Source organism: Tiliqua scincoides, chromosome 2 (assembly GCF_035046505.1).
Source record: "Tiliqua scincoides isolate rTilSci1 chromosome 2, rTilSci1.hap2, whole genome shotgun sequence".
Taxonomy (NCBI): domain Eukaryota; kingdom Metazoa; phylum Chordata; class Lepidosauria; order Squamata; family Scincidae; genus Tiliqua; species Tiliqua scincoides.
Window position 1 is genome coordinate 131,251,401 of NC_089822.1, and position 25,569 is coordinate 131,276,969.

The 25,569-nt window shown below is 45.0% G+C and overlaps 1 protein-coding gene across 1 annotated transcript in view; it reads left to right on the forward strand.

The window, feature by feature from the left end:
* Positions 1-25,569, forward strand: part of SLC4A8 (solute carrier family 4 member 8) — a 54,991-nt gene that overhangs the window by 23,847 nt on the left and 5,575 nt on the right. Inside the window, exons 6-20 of the mRNA XM_066616021.1 lie at positions 768-862; positions 4,374-4,531; positions 5,655-5,742; positions 7,627-7,773; positions 9,198-9,298; positions 10,692-10,866; positions 11,913-12,046; positions 13,204-13,449; positions 14,270-14,375; positions 16,904-17,065; positions 17,574-17,687; positions 18,952-19,113; positions 21,459-21,710; positions 23,452-23,520; positions 23,939-24,112. Of these exons, the coding sequence (XP_066472118.1) occupies positions 768-862; positions 4,374-4,531; positions 5,655-5,742; positions 7,627-7,773; positions 9,198-9,298; positions 10,692-10,866; positions 11,913-12,046; positions 13,204-13,449; positions 14,270-14,375; positions 16,904-17,065; positions 17,574-17,687; positions 18,952-19,113; positions 21,459-21,710; positions 23,452-23,520; positions 23,939-24,112 (2,183 nt within the window). The remainder of the gene's footprint in view (positions 1-767; positions 863-4,373; positions 4,532-5,654; positions 5,743-7,626; positions 7,774-9,197; positions 9,299-10,691; positions 10,867-11,912; positions 12,047-13,203; positions 13,450-14,269; positions 14,376-16,903; positions 17,066-17,573; positions 17,688-18,951; positions 19,114-21,458; positions 21,711-23,451; positions 23,521-23,938; positions 24,113-25,569) is intronic.

Below are 25,569 nucleotides of genomic sequence, written 5' to 3' on the forward strand. Positions count from 1 at the left end.
CTCAGCGAGGTGCCACCATCTTGCAAAATCTTGCAAGATCCAAAATGGTGGTGTCCAAGTCTTATGAGATTTTGTGAAACCCACGATGGTGGCCAACTCTTGTGAGATTTGGGCACAGCTGTCTTGGATCTTGTGAGATTTCACAAGATCCTAGATTGCGGTGTCTGGGGAACAGGTAAGGAAGGGCAACCGTGGACATCCCACGGCACCCTGTGAGTGTGCCATGATGCCCTAAGGAAGCGGTTTTCAAACTCTCTAGGAGAGTTTGCACCGCTGTAAGTCCTTGCAGGGGCAGGGGGAGGCAACAGGGGTGGGGGGAAGGCAGCGATGCGATCCCCAGGATTGCACCACTCAGGAGGGCTGCAGGGACTGGGTTGCACTCACCAGAAGTGAGTCAGAAGTGAAAGTGAAGCGATCCCGCTCCACTGAGTGCGATCGCTCCACTTTCACTTCTGATGACCTGGGGAGCCCTGCAGACGTTCGTACAAGGCTCCCCACGCCCTCAACAGGCTGCCGAAGGGACTGGTGAGTGCAACCCAGTCCCTGCAGCCCTCCTGAGTGGTGCAATCCTGGGGATCGCATCGCTGCCTTCTCCCTGCCTCCCCCCTGCCCCCGCCCCTTAAGGGGAAAGAGGCCAGGGCCTTCAGGCTGTGACATTGCAAACCCCCAGTCTGAAAACCACTGCTCTAAGGTGTCATGACACACACTTTGGAAACCCCTGCATTAATTATCCTTTCATATATTATTCTTTATTCATTTTCTTTTAGGAGTGAACTCCCCTAATCTTCAGGTTCCTGGAGCACATACTCCAGAGGGGAGAAATGGATTGAGCCATGAAACTATCCCAACAGACTTGAGCAAGGTGAAGTCATGTTAATCAATTAGTCAATCATCAATTAATTCAAATTGCAGACCACTTTTTTGCTCTTCAGTTCATGAAAGCATCTAAGAAAGTATATAAAAGTACAATAAAATAAAATTCAAATTTTAAAACAACTGTAAAGTCATAAACTAGCTTGAAACCCTGTTATCCACCACTTGCATTATTTCCTCAAATCAGGCCTGTGATCCACCCAGCCCAGCCAAATAACCCTAGAATCATCTGTCTTCAGTTTCACAAAGATTAAATTCAGAACTGTTAGGTAAAGCTTTTCTGAAATCCTTTAATTTCCTCACTGGAGTTTGTTGTTCCTTTTACTGTAGCCCCCCCCCCTTGTATAACTGGTTTCCCCCCCATCATTCTCTCTCCCCACCTATGTCACCATTAGTACTCTATCGTCAAAGGTTCCCTAAAAAGCCAACACCCTCATATTCAAGTCTAAGAAAGATGACTAAGCTATAATAAGGGGGCTGCCCTATCCAGAGACTACATGGGGGGGGGGGAGTCAGAAGTGGAAATGGCACAGATTGGGAGGCAGGGCATAAGGGTTTTGCTGCTGGCCAGGGATGGGGAGGCAGAACAACTGGAGGCCAGGGCTGAAGGCTAGTTGCAGGTGCTCTCCCACTCCAGTTGGCAGATGGAGCAGGCCATCAACCCTGGTGAAACCTGTGGAGCTTAACCTGTGGAGGAGGTTTGGATTGCTGAAACAGCCCCTTCTGCACAAGTTATCTGGGGCCCCTGTGGCAGAGTGGAGGGTGGAATAGGCCCCCTGCCCTCTCACTTCTCCCTAACCTGCCTTGTGACCTGCAGGGAGCACAACATGATAAATGGTTTTCCTATGAGTATTTTTTGATGTAAAATTTGGGTGAATAACAACCCAATCCTGAGCTACCCAGTGTGCAGGGCCGTAGCGGTGCTGAAAATGGCTGCCTCTGCATCCTGCACACCCTAGGCAGCAGCCACTTGGGAGAAGGGGACTTTCATCCCCGCACTGGCGTGTTGGGGTTCCCCTCCTCCCACAGGTCCCCAGCTTGCCCAGGGAGAAGGCTTCTGGGTCAGAGGATCAGGGAGGAAGCCAGTGGAACATGGGGACACCTCCCCATACGCTGCCTGGGCACTCCTGTGGGCGGCAAAGCACAGCAGGGGAACACTGTGCCGAACCTCCTGCTTTGGAGGAGGGAGGGGGGAGACAGGACGCAGGCCATTTGGCTGCTGGGCAGCCACCCCCCCTCCTCAGGGGAGAAGGAGAGCACTCCCCCAGCCAGCCAGGACCTGCCTTGCCGGGCAGGGCACCTGGCTATGACATCGGGAGCCCACAGCTGGACCTCCCGAAATTGTCTGCAGAGCTACAGGACCCAGGTGGGCAGGGCCAGCCCACCCCCCAAAGGCAGAGACCAGAGCAGAGGCAGTAGCCTTTCCAGCCATCTCAGGAACAACCCTGGCAGCTCCAGGTGAGAGGAGGTGGGAGGGAAACAGACAGAGGAAGGGGAGGAGTTGTGGTAATCCCAGGGGAGGGCAGTCCCAGAGACACGCCCTTTTTGTACCATCCCTGTGAGGGAAGGGGAGGGGCCAAAGGGGAGGGGTCTGCCCTACATTAACCTGGAGGCCAGGGATGACAAGGCAGTTGGGAGTTAGAAGAGCAGGCAGGAGGATCTGCTGACAGCAGCCCCTGCTCCTGACTCTGGCAAATGCTGCCATCCCAAAGAGGGGGAGCTGGGTGACACAACCCCTCTTTCTTCTGGTGAACTAGTCTGAGGCCTCCACAAGGGGGTCCCCCTCGGAAAGGCTGGGTGGCCCCTCCCCTCCCCCCACAGGGAGGCCTCACAGGGGCTACTAAATTCTATGATGACCCGAGGGTCAGCGTAGAATTTAAAACCTCTGTGTCGGGTGGATGGCCCAACATGGAGACTCAGGATCCGGTGGAGCAAAGCTCCACCTGTCCTGCCTCCCTCCAGCTTCATTCCTTCCCCGGCACGCTTCCTCCCTGCCCTTTCTCTACCTCCCCCACCCCAGAACTCCTCCTCCCTGCCTCCCCTATGCCCCCACCTACCTCTTTGCTGCCAGGCAGTCATGTAAATTACACTGCAAAATCTAATTGGCTATGTGATGAAGGAAGAAGGGATATTTCGCAAGATTTATTAATTTATTCAAAATAAAAGGTATCCAAGGCAGCCATCAATCAATGAAATATTAGAAGTTCAAATGATTAAAAGCAACCATGAATAGAAATAAAGTTCCATCAGTAAAGAGAGCCAGGATGGTGTTGGTGGTTCTGATGTTAGACCTGGAAGATCCGCATTCAAATTCCAGCCATGAAGCTTCCTTAATGACCTTGGGCCAGTTACTATCTCTTAGGGCACAATCCTGGAAATGAGTTGAGCCGGCACAAGTCCCTTGCGCTGGCCCAGGAGGGGCGCAAATGTGCCATAAGGCAAGTTTGCATCTCCTCGGGTGGAAGCCGCATTGGCGCACAGAGATGCGCCAACACATGGAAGCTGATTCCAGCCTCTGTGGCGGCTTCCTCGCAGAGGCTGGGCTGACGCAAGCAGCAAGGGTAGGCGGGGGAGCCAGGAAGGAGGCGAGAAGGAGGCATTCCTGGGCAGGGGGAGGGCGGCTGGCCCTGGGGGCAGGAGGGCGGGGAGTGGGGGGCGGGACTGGGATCCAGCACTTATGTCGGATCCTAACCCCAGTTCCCAGGGAGAATGGAGCGGCTTCAAGCCACTCCATTCACCCCGGGAACGGGGGTTGGGATTCAGCACCTCAAGAGGCGGCTCAAGTCCAAGGAGACCCATAGGGGCCAGTGGCCCTTACCTGGAGGTAAGGCGTAAATGTTTCCCCTTGCCTCTGGCTGAGCCACTTATGGCCACTATCCTGCGCTGCATACAGTGCAAGCCTCTTGGCTTGCCTGTTCCAGCACAGGATAGGATTGCACCTTTAACCTAACCTACCTCACAGGGTTGTTGTGAGGACAAAAGGAGGGAAGGAACTATGTACACTAACTCTGAGTTCCTTGGAGGAAGGGTGGGATAAAAATGTGAAAAATAAATAAACTGCAGTGTAATAAACTTTAGAATAAACCACAGGAAATCAGAGAAAGTATTGTAGAACAGAAATGTTTTTAGGCATAGCCAGGACACCTGCAAGGAAGGGGCCAGTTATGATTCATAGAGGAAGGGAGTTCCACATTTGTAATACTACCACAAATGAAGAATAACTTGAATGCTGCAGTTGACTGAGGATGCCAAGAGGCTCACAATGGAGCATAGCTGCTGCTGTCTGGATGCCAGGTATAGGGTGTATATGTGGGTGTCACCTAAAGGTGTGTGGGGGATGGTGCACCTTCTCTGTGCAGTGTCCCCTTAAAAAAGAACTAGCAAAAAATGTCACTGGATAGATCTGTGAAAAGAGGGATGCATTTAACTGGGAGAGAAGACTTGTGATATTGAACGTTTCAGCATATACCTAGAAATGATGTCCTGTTCTTTGGAATTAGGCAGAGCTTCATTTTATGAAGAAGATTCCCATTGGAGCAGAAGCCTCAAACGTTCTTGTGGGGGAGGTGGATTTTCTCACACGGCCCATTGTCGCTTTTGTGCGCTTATCAACAGCTGTTCTTCTCCCAGGCATGACTGAAGTTCCAATCCCTACCAGGTACAAGTTGGTCTGAAGGCAATAATGCATCATGGGTTCACAAAAAATAAAAATTCCCTGTAACTGCGAGAGCTTGTATGCATGAGTGTAGTGTGCCCTATTGTGCAATTTGACATTTGGGCTGTGGTGGTTCTTGGAGAGTTTGGATGATTGTTTTCAATAATTTTTTTGTCTATGGCTAGGAAAGAAGAATTGTGTGGTTGTGGGGAAAACGTTTGCAATGGCAGAGAGACCTAGTTGGAGGGGGGCAGGCTGTACATCTATGTAGTGTGAAATTGTCCCAACCACCCAAACTATCTTATTTTTCTCAGCTTCAGGAAGATATTGGCAATGGCTTTTCCAGACTTTTCTTCCATCCAGGAAGTTAGACTTAGGTTTACTTTAAATAGAAAAGGCAGAAAGCGAACTTTGTTTTTCAGTATTCTGTTCAAATTCAGTCAAAAAGCCCAATTCTATGCAGGTCTACTCAGAAGAAAATCTCATTGTGTCAAGTGGTGCCTATTTCCAAGAAAATGTGCATAGGATTGTATCCTTATGGCCCAGTCCTATCTGGGCCTTCTGCTGATGGAACTCGTGTTCTATCAACGAAAGGCCTGGGCTGTTGGTGCAGCAGCCACAGAGACAGTGCTCAGGTTGGGGCTGGCGACACGAATGGCTAGCGGCCCCAGTTGTGTGCCAATGGAGTGCTCACCCCCCCACCCACTGGACCAAGTAAGTCAGCCGAGGGGTGGGGATCAGGGCCTGCCAGGGGTGTGCTGAGAGCAAGCCTGGGGGTGGATATCATCAGCAGCAGTGCCTCCAGTATCCTATGCCACAACATCCCCTTTGACCCATGCAGATTTTCTCCAGCCGAAAGATTGGCACCGATCTGAGTAGACTCATAGGGCACCATGATATAGCGGAGTACGTAAAATTTTATTTTTACTTACCTCACTGTCCTGTCACGATCCCTGGCTGGCCCATAGAATGCAGCAAAGGCTGTGTCAGTACCATTGCATGCTATAGGGCTAATGGGCCAATGATATGACTCATAAAGCAGTTTCATATGTTCATCCAAATTCCTTAAAAATGTCTGTACGATATATAGTAAAGGTTTTATTCTCTCTTTCGTTCTCACTGCTAGATTCTTGTTTATCTTGCTGGGTCCATTAGGAAAATTGCCACAGTATCATGAGATTGGAAGATCCATGGCTACGCTCATGACAGATGAGGTAAAGTGAAATACACTACAAAGCATTCAAAAGCTTGTATTTCTTTGCTCTACAGGTGACACCTACATTCAACTTTATTCTTGAGGTTGTAGCAGGGTATTTTTCTAGCAGCATCCCTTAGGTTTACTGTGCAGCCATGTGTGGTCAGCAAAGTTCATGCAACAGTGGGTTTGAACCCACAAAAGCGATGTGGCATTACTCTTCCTTAATGTAATCAGTTACCAGATGCAGCAGCCAAAAAATGGACAATCTGTTCCCTAATTCATTTTGGTCAAAGAAGCTGTACCGCAGTATCTTCTTCAAAGGATGGTACAATGAGCATATGATTCAAGCTCTGGTCCATCTGTCTAGCTAAGTATTACCTACGCTGAGTGGCTGCAGCTCTGCAAAGTTTCAGGCAGGAAGTGCCAGGGACTGAATCTGGAACCTTTTGCATGAGAAGCAGGTGCCCCAGTACTGAGCCCTTCCACAAACTACCCCTAAGTGTTGCACTTGATATGCAGCAGACGATTTTGTTTTCTTTTCTCAGTCCCTCTCCACATCCATTGGTTGTTGGAAAGGGCAGGGGAATGTACAATGTGATGTCCTCATAATACATGTAAATGTATCTAGACATTATAAAGCAGGGGAGAAGAAGAGAGAACCTCTGATGGACCTGACACTTTTGACAGCTTCTGTGAATCCAGTTCAGTTCCAAGTCATCCTAAGGGGAAGTGCATATGGTCATTTTAAATAGAACAGTCACCATGTAGTAACGTTCTGACACTCATTCTCTTGTGATGAAACATTCTGATGACTGAGCTTATGTGTGGCTACAGTGGCATTTTACCATGTGCTGAGTACCAGTAAAAAACCCTCAATAAGAAAGGAGGTGGGAGAATGTCACAGTGGCAAAGGATAGGGTTTGCAAAAACTATTGCTGGGAATAAGAGACGTTGTGTTAAGGTTAGTTCCTGTTTTGTGAGGTATTGGATATTAAAATAAAAAACCAGAAGTAAGCACAAATTTCAGGAAGGGCTTATTCTAGTAGACAGAATAATAACTAGCAGGATATGTTAGAAGAAACCATTATCTGGTACAGAAATACACAAACTGAAAACATGTGATCCCTTTGAGCAGGGGTGCCCAAACATTTTGGCGGGAGGGCCACATCATCTCTCTGACACTGTGTCGGGGGCCAGGGGAAAAAAGAATTAATTTACATTTTAAATTTGAATAAATTTACATAAATGAGTGGAATGGAACTGAGATGGAACTTGTATGAGATGGAGATGGAACTTGTATGAATGAATGAATGAAACTACTTGCAGTAGTTCAAGGCCTATAAAAGCCTTGCACAAAGCAAGGTCAGCCTTTCCTTTGCTGCTGCTGCTCCATCACAGACATGAAACAGCAAGTAGTGGAGAGAGCCCTTGTCCCACAGTTCAGGTGAGAGGTCGAACAGTCATCCTCATGCTGAGAGCAGTTGTGTCGGGCCAGCATGGGCTCCAGCAAGTCTCCAGAGGGCCAGAGGCTCATTGGAGACTGGGGGCTCCCAGTGGGCCAGATTGGGAGTCCCCGAGGATCACAAGTGGCCCCTGGGCTGGGGTTTGGGCACCCCTGCCCTTGAGCATGAGCAGATTGCATTATTCTGAAATATGAAGAACCACTCCACTTCTTGAATACTATGTACTCCAAAGTCTTTATATTTCTCTATCAATAAGAAGGCAACCTAATGCAAAATGTCACCTTAATTAATTCATAATTTTCAGGACAAGCAAGCTAATAACTGCTTATGGTATGAATCAATATGACTGAACATTCTGCAAATTCCAAATTGTGTTGGTTGTTTCAAAGTTGATGTAACAAATTGATGTTTTCTTTTTCTTGCTCTTCCATCCATAGATTTTTCATGATGTTGCTTACAAAGCCAAGGACCGGAGTGACCTTTTAGCTGGGATCGACGAATTTCTAGATCAGGTGACAGTTCTGCCACCTGGAGAATGGGATCCATCGATTAGAATTGAGCCACCAAAAAATCTCCCTTCCCAGGTAAATCATTGTTTTCTCCTCCAGTACATTGGAACAGAATGGCTGCCGTTTTGGAAAAGCAAGCCTTGTGCCAGAAAGCTTCTTCCCTAAATTAGGTACACAGCAGCATGACACTGCAATGACACAGTACAATTCAAGACTTCCCACCCATCTGCTCATAAATGGGTCCCACAGAGAGCCTATTCAACAGTTTTGGCAGGTTGCGGCTTTGTAAGTTGTAATTCACCAAGTTGAATATTCTCCAGTCACGTTACGGTGATTCTTCCAGAGACTCAGTAAATGTCCTGTTTTTTGCAGCTTTCCTAGAATGGCAAATTCCATCCTAGTTGTCAATATGTGGACCACATAACAGAAAACTGAGTTAGGTTTGGTGGGTCACAAGTTGTGCAGGCTTGTGGAGGAATATGAAGTGTCCACAGACAAAGGACACTTGTATTTTTGCTTAAGTTACTCTGTAAAATGTTACATTCATCAACTATGCTATATGTCCTGTTCCCAACATTGTGTGGCACGATTACGTCTTTCTATCGTGCTACACTTATATCAAGAATAGAGACTTGAGCAATCAGATAGGCTTGCTTTTTGAAAACTGGAATCACTAGAGGCATGTTACAGGTTTCTGACTCTCAACCTCACTGATGTTCCTGAGTGCACTCTCTACTTTCTTCCAAAGGTGCCATTGCAAGTTGACTGGGTTGGGTGCTGTCTGGAGACTCAGACATATCAGAGGGCCCACCTGGCTGATCCAATCCCTGAACCCTCAATGTTGATGGTGGCAGTAGTGTCAAAAATGCCATCGGGTGTGCTGTGGAGGCCCCTGTGCAGGGCTTTGTCCAAGAGACTCCACCAGCCTGGCGCTGATGCTTTGTCCTGAATGACTGCCACACATTCCTATGGAGAAAAGTAAACTGCTGTACTTGGGGACATCACTGTGATAAGGGCAAACCCTGGGGGGATTCTTCAGAGGGATGCAATGTGTCTGCACAGAGCACACAGAGATGGATTTTACTCCCATCTGTCTTTGCTATATGCATGCCTTCCCTCTACACATCCACTTTAATGACTGTCATTTTGATAGTAGCAGTTGTTATTGTTATTATTACTATTGTAATAAATAATGATCCAAGCAGTAATGTGATTGCTTCACTGCATGGCCAGATGACAAGTAATCCTAAATATACTCTGCCATCAAAAGGTGAACTGTAACATTGGTCAGGTCAGTCCATGATCTCATCATGCAAATCCATTATGAATCAGCACCATATCTCACCCCCCCTTTTATCTTCTTGCTTTATTTGCTCCGTTACAGATCAGGGTGGCTCTTGTCCCGCACTTGTATCCTTCTCCACCTATTTGTATTCACTGATTAATGAATGATTGCTGGATAGGAGCAAACACAATTAATGATGTTTTCATTGTACCAGGATAAGAGAAAGATGCCAGGAACACCAGGAGTCCCTAATGGACAGTCTTGTCATGTTGAACCGGAAGATCACAGTGGGCCAGAGCTCAAGCGAACGGGAAGGTGAGTTCTGTTTGTTTCAAAGGGTTTCCGCTAAGGGTAATTCTCCCTTTTTCCTAACAGTAGAACTGGGAGTCTCCAGTGAGATCGACATGGCAGACAAAAGAAAGTACTTCAGACCGATGCATAATTCACTTTTAGAATTTGCTATCGTCGCGTAATAATGGTCAAGGGCTCAGATGGCTATAAATGGTATTAGACAAATCCATGGAGGTGGATAGATCTACCATTGACTATTAATTAATGGTCAAATAAATTCCCTCTTTTGCAAGGCAATAGTCGTTTGAATACCAGTTTTTGGTAGTGATGGGGAACAGGAAAACAGGGAAGGACCGGCCACTGTTGGAAACAAGATATTGAACTAGATCAGTGTTTCTCAATGCTTGTCCTCCATCGTACCACTTCACACGGTCCATCTATTCAAAGTACCACTAGAAGTAACTGGCGATGACATCATTGCCAGTTACTTCTGGACTAGGAGGTCAGATCCTACAAAATCTTGATGTGATGCAACAAACACCAGTAAGAGGCTCAGGGTGGGCTTTCTCAAGCACAGAAAAGCATTCTTTGGAGCTCTGCCTGCTGAGCCTCCTACCACTATTTGTTATGTCACATTCCTGGTCTCGCTGCCAGGTGGCAGGGGCGCAGGGGTTCCACAAGTCCCACCAGACAAAAGTACCACTGGTGGTACCCATACCACTGGTTGAGAAACGCTGAACTAGATGGATTCAGCATAGTTCTTCTTATGTTCTTGTAAGTATTGCAGAATGATTTTTGTTTTCATCTGGCACTGGGGTTTATCTCCTGTTGTGGGCTCAGTCTGGTGATAGCAACAGTTTAGACTTGGATGCATTGGTGTTCCCAGAGGGGAGGCACAGCGCTTAGTTTTGCAGGGTGCCTCAGCGTGCCATGTAAGCTGGGCCTCCCTGCTTAGAAGCCTCTGCATTGCTCTTGCCTCCAGGAATGGCTCCAACAGCAAAGGGCAGCTTGCATGGCTCGTTGAGCCACCCTGCAAAACCTAGCACTGCATTCCCCCCGGAATGCCACTAGGTGGTGGCAAACATTTTTAAGAGAGTGGAAAGTGGCATCATTCCTCATGGTGTACATATACACACATTTATTTTGTCACATTGCCATTTTTGAACAAACAAGTTTTGCAGGTGTTTTTTTTTGAGGACTGTGAAACCTACAAAATACATGAATAGTTATGACAGTGGGAAAAAAAAGTTATGAACGTGGGATGAGTGTGTACACATCTGAGCCCCTATTGTACCACTTCCAGTACTTTACACAAACAGTTGTCTCTATGCAGCCCCCTCTTATTAACTCCCAGTTTGGAATCAAATGAAGAGGCAACTTGTTTATCAGTGATCATCCCCCTGTCTTTTTGTTGCAGACTCTTTGGTGGCTTGATCTTGGATGTGAAACGGAAAGCCCCTTGGTACTGGAGTGACTTTAAAGATGCTATAAGTTTGCAGTGTTTAGCTTCCTTCCTCTTCCTGTACTGTGCCAGCATGTCTCCTGTGATCACCTTTGGGGGGTTGCTTGGAGAAGCAACAGAGGGACAAATAGTAAGAAATTTTTTCCCCCTCTTTTCATGTATTTTGAATAATTCTCATACAGACACAGGGGGAAATAGTGGCAATACAAAGAGCAGGGCCATTTAACTTCACTTCTGCTGGTCTCCATTTGAGGAATATATTGTGCTATTCAGGATTAATGGATCCAATATCTTCACTTAACAGTCCCAGAGAAGTTGCTAAGCTGGTGTGATCAGTGTGCCATCTTTGGAGCTATTATATTTAACACCACCTGGGGAATGTGGCCTTTTACTGATCATTTCTTTGGAGATTCCCTTTGCATATTCTTTTTTAAGAACAGAGAATGAGGGTGCATACACAAGATAACTGCATTAATTATCCCTGAACACACTTCAATCACCCTTTCGTAGTCACTACCAGAGTGTTTAATGATTGGAAAAAGACATAGAATTGCTCTGTCGGGCTTATGAGTAGAATGCAGTTTTTAAGGTCATATTGTGAATGTGGAATGGCAGGTGGTAGCTATTTGGGATTAATTTGTCCAGAGTCAAAGGGCATTTGAGAAATATGAAGACTGAGATCTACCTTTGCATGGGAAAATAGTTGCTATATAGGGGCCACTTGAAATTGTTCTCTGTTCCTAAATATTTATGTATTTTTGGTAGGTAAATTGCTTTGTGAACGGTTTTTGTTGAAAAGCAATATATAAATATTTGTAGCTGTTGTAGCAGCAGCAGCAGTAATCTCCATATGGCAAGCCTTTCATGGAGATCAAAGGTAATTTTTTACAGACCCTTGCGAATCTCAAACCCTTTCTTCCTCCAATTAAGAAAAGGTCTGTAGTGGTTTGGAAAAAAATCCATTGGTCCATGTTTTATGAATGACTGCTACAAAGAGCAATTTACAGTGGCCTCAAAATAGGGGCTATTTCACATCCAGTGACCCTTTTAAGAGTCCTGAGTCCACGCAAGAATATCTCCATTAGTTGTTGTCGAAGTTAGGATAGCATGCTCCTGTTGCCTGGACCATTGTCCTTGCCTGCTCTTCTGTCCTTATGTCTGTATTTTAACCTGCAGAGTGCATTAGAATCCTTGTTTGGAGCTTCACTGACTGGGGTGGTGTATGCCCTCTTTGCTGGCCAGCCTCTCACCATCCTTGGAAGTACTGGGCCAGTATTGGTCTTCGAGAAAATTTTGTTCAAGTTCTGCAAGTAAGGTTGTGTGCTCTGTAAGCGGCTTTAACACACACACACACACACACACACACACACACACACACACACACACACACACACACACACTCAGACATGTGTGAAAACACATGTGTGAACATGCAGACACACAGCAAAATGAAGAAAGCAAGAATAATTAACCTAAATTATCACCGCTTCCCTCTTTTTACTGCAATGTTTGCTTTCATTGGGTTGGAATATTGCACTTGCTCTTGATGCATAGGCAGCCTGCAGGGTTAGCAGTCCAGAATATGGGAACTGGCATTCTGGCATGCTGTTGATGCACCTGAGGTAATGTGCTGTATTGTACTAGCTGAGAAGAGACAATGTCTCCTCTCCTGCTGCCTCTGATTTTGACTTAGGCTGCAATCCTGTACATGCTTACCTGAGAGTGACACTTATTGAAGACAATGGGACTGAGTTTGCTCAGTTGACATACATAGGATTGTGCTCTCAGTCTCGCAAACTGAGATGCTGCTCCTGGGGATCTACCTTGTTCCTCCTCTTAAGCACAATCCTATCCATATCTCCTGAAAAGTAAGTCCCATTTTAGTCAATGGGGTTTACTCCCAGGTAAGCATGGACATGACTGCAGTCTTCGATTCTAACTCTGACTGACTATGCCTTCCATCACCTCAGCTGGGAGAGGGGTGGGATCGGCCTCTGGCACTTAGGCCAGATACTAACCCCCTTCCCAAGCAGGCTGGAATTACACTGGACTGCTAGCATCTGTTCTAGCGATTTAGGTGACACAGATCTGAGTAGCCCCGTTGAGGTGGCTGGATCATTACGCGGGATAAAGGAGTAAATATCCCCTTACTCCAAGTTGCATGGCAGTCATTTCCAACCCTGCACTGGATATATAGCAGGCCAGCCAGCCTGTTCCAGCGCAGGATAGGATTGGGCTGTAATTCACATTGATTGGCTACTCTGATCCCAAGTGATTGGAATGTAGTTAAGATATTTCTTGATTGCTTGTGCTTTGCTAGATCTTTGGGGGAAGGTGTTGATGGCCAGCAGGTGGAACATGATGACTCTTTGGCCTTTTTCACCTTTAGTGATAAGAACTCAGCTCTGCATTTGCTTACTCTTTTTTCCTTTCTTTATAACCTTCTTTTTTTCTTCTATTTTTGCAGAGACTACGACCTTTCTTATCTTTCCCTTCGAACCTGCATTGGTCTCTGGACTGCTTTCATGTGCATCTTCCTTGTGGCAACTGATGCCAGTTCGCTTGTTTGCTATATTACTCGGTTCACGGAAGAAGCTTTTGCTTCCTTGATCTGTATTATTTTCATTTATGAGTCTTTCGAGAAACTGCTTAAGCTGGGGAAGACTTACCCAGTTTATATGCATTCTGATCTTGACCGTCTGAGCTTGTATTAGTGAGTTATTATATGTTTTTTAAAAAATACACTTTATTGATTTATTCCAATGTATTCAAATTCACTGATTACTGTGAGAATGCTGGTTGTGCTGGAAAACAAAGGGATTGCCCTCCCTTCAACAATACACTGAAAAACAAGACAAGAAGAGATTGAAGAAGTTGTCTCTTCACTTTAATTGTCTTGGCCCCAAAATGCAGTTACTAGAGGGCCTGACATTTCAAATTAAGCCATTTCTGCATAATGTTGCATATACACAACAGGGATAAAATGTGTACACCTGTGGGTTGGGCAGAAATGGGTCAAGTGAGAACTGCAGTCACATGGTTCAGGTAAAGCATGAAATTGTGCACAAGTCTGAAAGGTTGCACACTTAGTTTGCAATCAGGCAATCATTTTTATTAGCGATAATGGACTCTGAAAAACCTTTTACTTCCCATGGTATAAACAAGTGTTTCTTTTTGTCCAAAACATCAGGTTTTGCAGTTAGAAACAATACAAAAAGCTGCAAAACTTGTTTGACTGGAGGCAAAAGTGGAATGAATGTACGTAGCACAATCAGCAATATATCTTCAGCTCTTTGAAATGACTATTATTGTTTTCTGGCCTCTTTCACTTTGATCTGAAACATTTGAATGGGTGTATTAATTTCTAAATAAATGTAGCTGGGAACAGGATGCTTCCTCCAAATGGAATAGTATGATTTGTGTTTTCTTACACCATCCAAAATTGATATAAGCATAAACCATTTTGCTTTGGGTAGTAAACAAAGCTATGCTCTCTGTAATAATGCATGTTAATCTTTTTCCATACCCATCAGCTGCAGATGTTCAGCCCCCAAGAAACCCAACAATGACACTCTGAATTACTGGAACAGCAATGGCATCAATTCATCGGCGGTTGCGTGGGCTAATCTCACTGTGTCTGTGAGTCTATCTAATTTGCACCTCACCTGTTGGAAATGAGATTGCTGTCCCAATTCTGTGGGCCTTTTACAACTGCAGATGAGCATTCCATTATCATAAAAAGCCCAGCGATGGTGTGAAGATTGTGCCGTTGCTTGGCCATTTGGAGCTGCTTCTGCAAAGCAGCAGCGGCTCTAGACCCCTGCCGCCATGGAACCTGGGCCGCACTGGCCCTGCTAATTCTGCAGCAGGGCTGTGTTATGTGCAGGGAGGGGGAGGGCAAAGGGGGTTTTGAGGTGGGGAGAGGACAGGGTCATTTCAACGAAGGAAGGGGATGGATCCTGGTGGCAGCAACTTGAGCCAGGATCCTATCCCCAAAGCCCAACCTCGGAATGTGCCCTGCCTCTCCTCAGACATACAGTAGCAAAATGACCCGAGGTGACCCATGGTGTAAGTAAAAAATATTTGTTCTTACCTCCTGCTGGTTGTCCAATTTAGAAGAAGCATAGTTCGATGCTGGAGGAGGGTGGAGGTAGAGAATTGGAGGGCCCTGGTCACAGAACAGATGAAGGGTGGGTGCACTGTACTTAATGATTTACAACCACCACTCCCAGAGGTCACTAGAAAGGGAGTCATCTGATCCTCAGCTCCCTACTGCAGAGCTCTCTCTTAACGTTACAAGAACTGCTTTTAAGACCCATAGTGATTTGGTTTCCCATCTGTGCCTTCCTGTGAGGAGAGCATCAGTTGGTTTGTTGTTTGCTTCAGCCAGCTTTCCTAAGCTCCTGTGGACCACCCCATGTACTGATGGCCAGCATGGGTCAGTTGTTCTTCTCAAGGGTTCCTAGAAGTGTCAACTCGCCCATCTCCATTTTGAACAGGGTCCTGATTATTTAAGCAGGATGAAGGAGAAGTACAGCAGGGTCAACTCCCTTTCCTCCTTTACTTGAGGTTGCAGACCTCAGTGATTCAACTACCCACCCACCCACCCTTGCATCGTTAGTGTTCCGTACATTGAAGCAGTTGTTGGGTGGGGTGACAGAAAACGGACAACTACAGTGCTGACTGAGGTTTTCAGTGATGCACAAAGCTGGACTTGCATGTGTTCTGCAGTCTTCGAAGGACTGGGGGGAAAACAGATGGGCAAGTCCAAGTGGAAAAATAAGGGATTTCTTTTGTCTCTGAAAAACCATGGCTATGTGGAACTGAGCTGAGAGGTAGCACCTGGGAAGTCAGATAGAGGCTGTAGTAAGCACATTCAGTCAGCCAAGAAAGTTGAAGACAGGGGCAAAGGCAGTTCATCACTGAAGTGCAGGACAAAGGAGGACAGCTGGGGCTGCCAAGGATAGGCCTGCTAGATTGCAGATGGGAAATCCTGATTTATTGAATTGCCATGGGAATTGTTTAGCCTGGGTTTGGCTGGTCTGGAAGGACTTCAGTCAGTCAGCAAACCAGTTCAGGAGCTGGATTGGGCCTTAAGAATCCTGTGACCATAAGATAAATTTTGGCACAGTGACTGGCCAGCCTGTTGAGACTTTTGGTCTGTAGACTCCATAGATCTTGGTTCTTATGTTCTTAAGTTCTTATGGTTCTAGTTCTTGAGTCCAGGGCCTGATGGTGAAGTATATTGCTGAACATCCTGTTATAAGCAGCTACGCTGGTAGTGGCACTAGTTTAGATGATATTTTTTAAGGCCAAGTATGAAACAATTCATAGATGATCGATTTAGTAGTGGCTAATAGCCACAATGGGTAAAAGAAACCTCTGTGTGAAGGAAAAGTGGACCTTTGGCCCAATCCAACAGAGCTCTCCTTAGGTTCTTGTCTTTTTGTATATTTTCAATGGCTTGTATTTGGGAAGACTTAAAAGTCTATATCTGTAGGCTAAACTACTCAATTTCAGAGCATCCAGTTTTACTTTGGAGTAATCTGAACCCATGCTCCAAATCACCGTTCATTTCAATTCCCCTTCTCCTACTGCTTTGTCCTGATACTAAATTTCATGCACTGAATCCAGTGCAGACATTAGAGTGTTGGACTAGGTCAGGGATGCCCAGACTCAAATCTCTGCCATGAAGCACACTGGGTTTCTGTGGGCCAGTCATATCTCTAAGCCTACTCAACCTCAGAATTGTTGTAAGGATAAATGTGAATGGGAACAGAAAGGTATCCAACAAAAATTTCTTGGTGTAAGGGTGGGATATAATAAATAAATAAATTAAATAAATAAATAAATAAACAAACAAGAAAACAAAAACCAAATACATTTCCTATATATATATGTTTCCAAACCTTGTGGTTGTGGCTTGTGAATTGTGCTAGAACAATTCTTCCCAAGCATATGCAGGTTGTTGCTGTCAGGAAATAATGTGGCCAATTTAGCCTGAATTGGAACTTTGTTTCAAGTTGTTGTCATTCATTCTTCCATAGTGGCATTAGCTCTAACTTATTCAAATGTTTGCAGCAGTTCAATCATGTAGTCGTCCCCCTCATCACCGAAGTCCAGCACTTGTTGCAACTGTTCAGTGATTTGATTTGATTTTTTTTCAGGAATGTCAGAAAATGCATGGAGAATTTGTTGGACTTACTTGTGGACCCAAAGGCCCTTTTACCCCCGATGTTCTTTTCTGGAGCTGCATCTTGTTCTTTTCCACCTTTATCTTGTCATCCACGCTGAAAACATTTAAAACCAGTAGCTATTTCCCAACAAAAGTAAGTAGACGTTAGCACATTTAAGCTCTAATTAGAGCACATTACTTAATATACATAACTGTGATTGACTGAATAGTTTTGGTATTCTGCATTATCACCACACCAGGAGTGAAGAAGGAACCCCTACCAGCCAGGTGGCCTGACTCATTTCCTGGGGGGGGGGGGGATTCCTGCTTATGTGGGTCTTCCTTTCATAGCATGTTACTTAGCCCGCTTGCGGAAATCACCTGCTTCAAACACAACTTGTTGCAGTGTCCCTGTTCTGTTCCTTTTCTAGGAACACATTATCATCTGAATGATGGGGTTTCATTTTCAAATGGGCTGATGTGCAAACAGTCCCACACTGAGGCTAGCGATGGGATGGGTTGATGGTTTTCTAGCCTGCTGTGATTTTAAACCCTGAACTGTCCATCTGTATTGCTTGCCACTATGAGATATAGCACAAGCTAAGTGCTCTGAAAGCCAACATGTACCTTGCTGAGCTCTCTCTCCTCTATTTTTGTACTAGGTACGTTCCATGATAGGTGATTTTGCTATTTTCATTACCATTGTCACTATGATGTTGATTGACTTTTTAGTTGGTGTCCCATCACCAAAGCTACACGTCCCCAGTCAGTTCAAGGTAGGCACCTCATTTTCTTTATGTGTCTGAATGATTGAAGCAGAGAAGGAAAGGGCTGTTGCCTCTTCCTTTCTTCTGAGAGGGAGTCATGTTTTGTGGCAAAGTGTAGCTGGGTGAGGGGGACATCTGTGGGCATCACATAAATGTCCCGTTTCCTTATCTGCAGTGGATTGGGCATAGGTTATATTATCAACGGGACCAAAGTAGATTATGGAAAGCAGCAGGAATTCATGACTGGAGGTGTGAAAGAGCAGCTTTGAGATACTGGGAGACAAAATCATAGCAGCAGCAAGAGTCACAGAAATAGGAGAAAACTTAACTGCCCCAATAGATCGTATCTTGTTGCACAAGCAAGGCAAAAGGAACACTCTAGTCATAACTGAAAGGTACTGTCAGCCACTGCCAAAGGGGCAGTTATTGCTTGACACCCAAAATGCTTGAAATCTGTTTGCACACAATAAGGCCTTTGCTTCTTAGGGTAGTTTCAGAGAACCAGGTTTATCAGTGCTTACCTTGGGAAAGCTAAAGCCCTCTTCTGAACTTGGCAAGTGGGTCATGAACCTTCTTCTGTGCTCCTTGTTTCCGAAAGCAGTGGCTTTAAAACTTTCTTCACTCAGGGAACCCTTTCCAAAACAATTTGGCTGCAGGGTAACCCCTGGAATCCATGGTTGGTGAAGAGGATTCTCACTTCTTGTGGGGTGCCAATACTCTCTCACAGCTGCACATTAGAGGGAAAAGGTTAGTAATGCCAAGCAATGCTGCCTTTAGGCAGCTTGTTCTCTATCACCAGCCTGGAATGTTTTTGAGGAAACCCAGGAACACAGTTTAAAAACTGCCCTGAAGGTACCTTTTTACTAGACAGTAATAATCCAGGGTTTCTCACAATGGGGGCTGACAATTGGCTCACAGAATGTAGCATAAGGGCACCATTGCTGCCCTCTCCCTGCCATGCTTCCTTCTTACACCAAGGGGTCTTGTTGTGTGGGGAAAGTGGATTGCGGTTGAATCGTTGCACTGTCATGAATGGGGAGTCCTACACATGAGTGCTGGAATGCATGTATAGCAGATCTGATGATTTTCTTAAGGTCATGTCCAAAAATGTGATCTGCTTGGCAAAATGGCTATATTTGCATTCAGAGTAACAAATTAAAGGCAAGGCTGTAGACTTCGTGAAACCGCATTCCTAGAATTTTCTCAGGAAATGCACTGGACACTCAACAAGACATATGCACTCATAATGTTCCATCTGTGTGTTTTTCCACAGCCCACAAGAGATGACCGTGGGTGGATCATTAGCCCGATAGGATCCAATCCCTGGTGGACGGTGGTAGCAGCCATCGTCCCCGCTTTGCTCTGTACCATATTGATATTTATGGACCAGCAAATCACAGCAATTATTGTGAACAGAAAGGAACATAAACTTAAGGTAATGGGAGTGCTGTGCACATAGAAGGTTCCCATGCTTTTATTTACAATAGAGATATAAGTGAATTGTGCTACTCCCTGAAAAAGAATTGAAAAAAGAAATATATATATTTCTAAATGCGCCCATGAGGCCTCTGGTCTTGGGAAAGTAATAGCAATTTTAAAACTCAGACATCAGAAAACGCATTAACAGCAAACCCACTAAAAGCTTTTTAAAAGCTGCTATTAGGAATAATTAAGGGTTTGTCTGAACCAATCATTTTTCCTGAGATGAGTCTGAGCAGCAGCTGAACGTGTAGAAACAGGCCACGTGGTCATCCTTAAACGTATCTCAGTGCTTGGGCTGCAGTTGTGCGGGTTAGAACAACAAAAGGGGCTGTTCCTCTCACTTCCTGTCCGTGGGCTTCTCAGAGGCATCTAGTTAACTATTGGGGGAGTAAGGATTAAATGGATCTGATCCAGCAGGGCCTTTCTTCTGTTCATACACTACTGTCAGCCCAATCTTTCCCTCACAGCCCAGTGGTGGCAAGGCTTGTACTATGGTGCTGACTGCTGTAAAGCTCTCAGCATCTGTCACAAAAGGTGCTCTGGCAGCGCATGAGTTAGCGCACTGGGCCTTCCCACCCACGCCATTGCCAAGGTCCCCTCTTGCCAGAGCAGACAATGCATCGAGAGAGGTAGGAGGGGGTGGGGGCAAGGCAGATGCAGGGAGGAGTCAAAACCTGATAGGGATGGGCATAATGGGGTGGGCATAATGGGGGCGGAGGATCCATCGCAGATGGTCCGCACCAGAATTTATCCCCTCCGGCTGAAGCCTCCCTGTCCCCTTTGTCTCCTCAGACAAGCTCTGGCAAACTTGTTGGTGCAGGTCCAAGGAGACCCATTGCAGGTCTAGGGGCTTACATGGGGCTAAGGGAATTAAAAATCCCCTTTCTCCGCTGAAGCCTTCTGGCCCACTCCCCCTGCCCACCATGGAATGCAGCATTCGCCGGTTTGGTGAATTTGGGAAGGGAAAAATTTGGGGAGGCAAAAATAAGATTGGGCTCTGAGTTTTGTATTTTGATAGTATTTTATTAAGAGTCATTTTGTTGCCACATTTCTCATATTTTGGGGGTAGATACAGTGAGGAACACAATCTCTTCAAACCTGCTGCTTGAACTAGAAGTCTGAAGTCTTTGCTGGGCAGTACCTTTGCTTGCCATTTCAAGCCAAAACTAGACTCACCTATCCATGAACTAATGGATTTGTAAACAGATGTGCCACTTTCAGTTTCAGGTGGTTTAAGGGGAAGAGGGTACAGCTCTGTTTTGTATACAGAAGGTCCCAGGCATTGAATTCCCAGCATCTTCAGGAAGGTCTAGGAAAATTTCCTTCCTCAAACTGGCAAACCATTACAGGTCACTGCATTTGCGGACCTGCCATGAAGTCCGATGGGGCAAATGCCCCTGGCGTGAGCCTCTAGAACCCCGCAGAAGCAAGGTTTATAGCTTTGGGGAACCTCAGAGAGGCTTCCCCTATGCAGGCTCAGGTCATGCAAGGCTCCGTGAGCCTCAGATGAGTGGGGGGGGCGAATTTTCACTCGGGGGCGGCGACAGTCTGTGGGGGAGGCGCCATAGTAGACCTTTACCCTGGGTTGCGGGGCTGGGGAGATCTGCCACTGGGTAACTGTAAGCAAAACTGTACCCTGACTCAACATAAGACAACCTGAAGTCCCTGTCACTGATTGAATTTACATGTAAGTAAGCACAGCAGAGTGCTGCTTAAAGTGGTGGTGATGCTCATGCAAATTCAGTCTCCTTAACAACTTACTTAACTTACTCCATAACTACTCCTTACCTTCTCTGCTACTCTTGGCCAGCATGTGTTGGACACATGCTAAAATCAGCACCAAATGAAATGAAGGGCGCTTGAGCAAGAGGCCCTATGAAAGCCAAATGAAACTCAAAGCAAAAAAAGAGTTCTGCTCTAGAAGAAGAAATTGTGGCTAGTGTTTGGTAACACAAAAAATACTGGGTTGTAGCCCAAAAATTACTACTGTAGTAAAGGAAGGATAAGGAATAAGATCTCAGTGCTTAGGGAGGCAAGTATGAGAGAAAGCACTTCCTAACAGACAGAGCCTAATTTAAAGTGCTTTCACAAGAATCTGGCATCTGACACATGCTGGATATTCCGCTTCTCAACCCTACTGGCATAAAAATATCAATGCATGAATCTTAGGATCTAATCTTAGCCCTCACTTGCTCTGTGCTGCATTTGGAGCATACCATAATCTGTTCTCTAGAACTTGTTAGTATTTCAAAACAATTACACTTCCAGCTTTTCTATTTGTTAATTGTATCTCCACAGAAAGGGTGTGGATATCACCTGGACCTTCTCATGGTGGGCATCATGCTTGGTGTGTGCTCAGTGATGGGGTTGCCTTGGTTTGTTGCTGCCACTGTTCTTTCCATCAGTCATGTGAACAGTCTCAAATTGGAGTCCAGCACAGCAGCACCTGGAGAACAGCCTAAATTCCTGGGCATACGTGAGCAGAGGGCCACAGGATTGATGATATTTGTACTGATGGGTTGCTCTATTTTTATCACCGGAGCATTAAAGGTAAAAACACTGAAGAACGTTCAAGGGTCTACGAGGGTGATCATTGTTGCCTACCTGGGTAAGGCTATCATTAAGCAGAATGGCATTAGTATGAGGAATTCGTTTTGGCAATAGGGTTTGCAACATGAGATTCTGTTGCAAAAAGTGCCTTTATGGGTTGTACAGGTCCACCCTTCTCATCTGCAGTTTCACCATCCATGAATTTGACTCAAGGCGGATGGCCACTGCGAAGGACCCTGCCAATCCCCAGGGGGAAAAAGCATCCCTTTAAAATCATGGTTTTAAAACCGCTCTTTTCGTCTTTACAGAGTGGCAGGCAAGCAGTCTTCAGCAATTAGAATGGCTATTTCCAGGTTGCACCAAGGTCATGACCCATTTCTTTGGCCCTTGGTCACCCCAATGCAACACAAAAGCATTTAATCACTTCCATGTTGCATTCTTTAAATGCTCCAAGGCCAAAGGAGGGGGGGGTCACTTCCAACAACAACAACAGTATTTATATACGGCTTTTCAACAAAATGTTCACAAAGCGGTTTACAGAGAAAATCAAATATCTAATGGCTCCCTGTCCCCAAAGGGCTCACAATCTAAAAAGATGCAACACCAGCAGACAGCCACTAGAAAAGACACTGCTGGGGTGAGGTGGGCCAGTTACTCTCCCCCTGCTAAATAAAAGAGGAGTACCCACTTGAAAAAGTGCCTCTTAACCAGTTACCTCAGCATGGCCTGAAAATAGGCATTCTAATTGCTGAAGACTGCCTGCTTGTCGCTCTGTAAAAGTAAAAAAAAAAAAAAGAGGTTTTTAAACCATTTTAAAGAAATACTTTTTGGGGGGATTGGCAGGATCCTTTGTGGGGTGGCCATCCATGTTGAGTCAAATCCATGGATGGTGAAACTGCAGATGAGAAGGGCAGACCTGTACAACCCATAAATTATTATTATTATTAATTATTATTAACAGTATTTATATACCGCTTTTCAACTAAAAGTTCACAAAGCGGTTTACAGAGAAAAATCAAATAACTAAATGGCTCCCTGTCCCAAAAGGGCTCACAATCTAAAAAGATGCCAAGGAATACCAGCAGACAGCCACTAGAACAGACAGTGCTGGGGTGAGGTGGGCCAGTTACCCTCCCCCTGCTAAAAAAAGGAGCACCCACTTGAAAAAGTGCCTCTTACACAATTAGCAAAAGTCACTTTTGCAACAGAATCTCATGTTGCAAACCCTATTACCAAAACTAATTTCGCATACTAATGCCATTCTGCTTAATGATAATGCCTTATCATTATTGTCACTTATCGTATCACTGCTGCTCTGTGAAGGTTAAAAAAAGCAGTATTTAAACCTCGATTTTGAAGGGACACACTTGGGGACGACGACTTGGTTCCTGGAACCCCTGTGGATGATGAAATCGGACTGTATATGCAGAAAGTAGTTTGTGTCATCGTAAAAGAATGGCTAAGGAAGGGTCTTCATAGCCATAACACAGTGGATTTTATTCTCTTTATGGAATCATTTTTTTAAAAAACCTTTTGATAGGCATTTTTTTTTCCTAGATAGAAATGGAATCACATGTCTCTCTTGCAATCAGATAGAAAATATAATGCATCAGGGATCTGCTAGGAAAATTATGCCAGTGCAAATAAAGCATGCAACAAAGCCATAAAAGGCAGACAATATTTTTATCACAGGTATTTCTGCATCTGAAGTATAAGGTTAATATGCTCTTTCTCTTTCCAGTTTATACCTATGCCTGTTCTCTATGGAGTGTTCCTATACATGGGTGTTTCTTCCTTGAGAGGAATTCAGGTATGCATTTTGATGAGGAATGCGGCACCCTGAGAAGTTTCTGTATCTGTTTAATGGAAGAACCTACTTTTCCTTCCTTATTTTTATATTGCCTGCTCCCCTTCCTAAACTGCAGGATCCCCCTTAGTGAAGGCAGTGTGTTTTGCTTTCATTGCTACAATGACCCCAACTATGTTGTTAATGTGGGATTAGTAATGGAAAAGACATGTTTTTAAAAATGAAATATGCATTCTGGTTGACATAAATATTCCTTTCAAGCTATTAGAACAGGAAATGCAAAAAATAATTGCAGCTGTGTCATGTCTGCAAATGCCCTTAGTCATCTTAGAAGGATTTGTAAAGGGCTATTTATGGCATAGGCTTCTTTAATTAATGCCTAATGTCAAATGCATGAACTCTTCTGTCATATACTCTGCAGCTCTTTGATCGCTTGAAGCTGTTTGCCATGCCACCCAAACATCAGCCAGACTTCATCTACCTGCGGCATGTCCCTTTGCGGAAAGTACACCTCTTCACTGTAATCCAGCTGAGCAGCCTTGTCCTTCTCTGGGTCATTAAAGCATCTCCTGCTGCTATTGTCTTTCCTATGATGGTAAAAATACTTCTATGTGGGTAGGAATTATATTTGCAAAACATTAGCTTAAGATCTGTGTATTGCACCTGTATCATGTTAAGACCTTTTGTTTCACTTGTAGAATGTTGTCCTCCAAATGGCTTTTCTGTATTTAAATATTTATTTAGTTGTAGCAATATTATAACCTAAGATGCAAAATGGTAAAAGTTTTCTTACTATTAGGGGTGCAATCCTAACCCCTTATATCAGTGCTTTCCAGTACTAGCATCGCAGTGCCAATGGGACATGTGCTGCATCCTGCAGTTGGGTGTCACTCACAGAGGCCTCCTCAAAGTAAGGAAATGTTTGTTCCCTTACCTCAGTGGCAGCAACATGACAACCACAAAAGTAAATACAGATCACAGTCTTGGTATTATTATTATTGGTGATCTACCCAGTGGTTCCCAAACTGGTGGGTAACAGCCCACCAGGTGAACTGAAAAAGGGCCATTCCCTTTAAGGGGAATGGTCCAGATATCGCTATGATTGTGTTGCTGCCAGGCAGGGAGGGTTTTTTTTTCACTTACCTGGGGGTTGCTATGGGGGAAAAAGGACGAAAAATGCACTTCCAGTTTAGGGACGAAATCAGGAAGTGGGTTTCCCCCCTTTTTTTCAAGATTTTGAAGCTGCCAGGAGGGCTGCAGAGGGGTTCACAGGCTCCCCAGACCATTCAGAGAGCCATAGCAACCCCCAGGTAAGTGAAAAAACCCCTTCCTGCCTGTCAGCAGCATGATCGTAGTGATTGTGTTGCTGCTCTCCCCCCTCCCCCCGCAAAGATGTACAGGGTTCCAAAAGTCCAAGTAGGACATTGGGAACCATTGATCTACCCCATCTTTTCTCCCTTTAGGAAACTCAGGGTAGCTGAGTAAAATATCAGTTACAATGTCAATTAAAAACACAGTCAGTTGAAAACACAAACAATATAAAAATACAACAAAATTAAGCAGCACAAAATACAGAATAAATAAAATCATAAGAAGAATCAAGTCAGTCCTGGAAACACTTGTTTAAATAATCAGCTCTTCTGCCTCTGGCAGGAGAGAGGCAATTATGCAGTAGAGGGCAGGGAGTTCCACATTTGTGGGGTCACTACTGAGAAGCCCCTTTCTTGTGTCACTGCCAGGTGAGCAGTGGCATAGTGAAGACATCTGCTATCCAGTGTCAAAGAAAATGTTGTAGCCCCTCCCCCACAACAAAATCAAATTTATTAGGTAAATAAATACATTTATTTCTGGTTAATTGGCCACAACATTTGATAGAATACAGATATTCTAACGTGGTTTGTTTCATTGCATTCAGCATTAAATTACCTTTCCAATGAGATATAACGGTATAATTTATACATACCAAGGTTTTCACAGTTTAGGCCATTAGCGGCAAGTTCAGCTTGTTGCCCCCCACAACTTGTTGCCTGGTGCAGTTGCTACCCCCTGCAC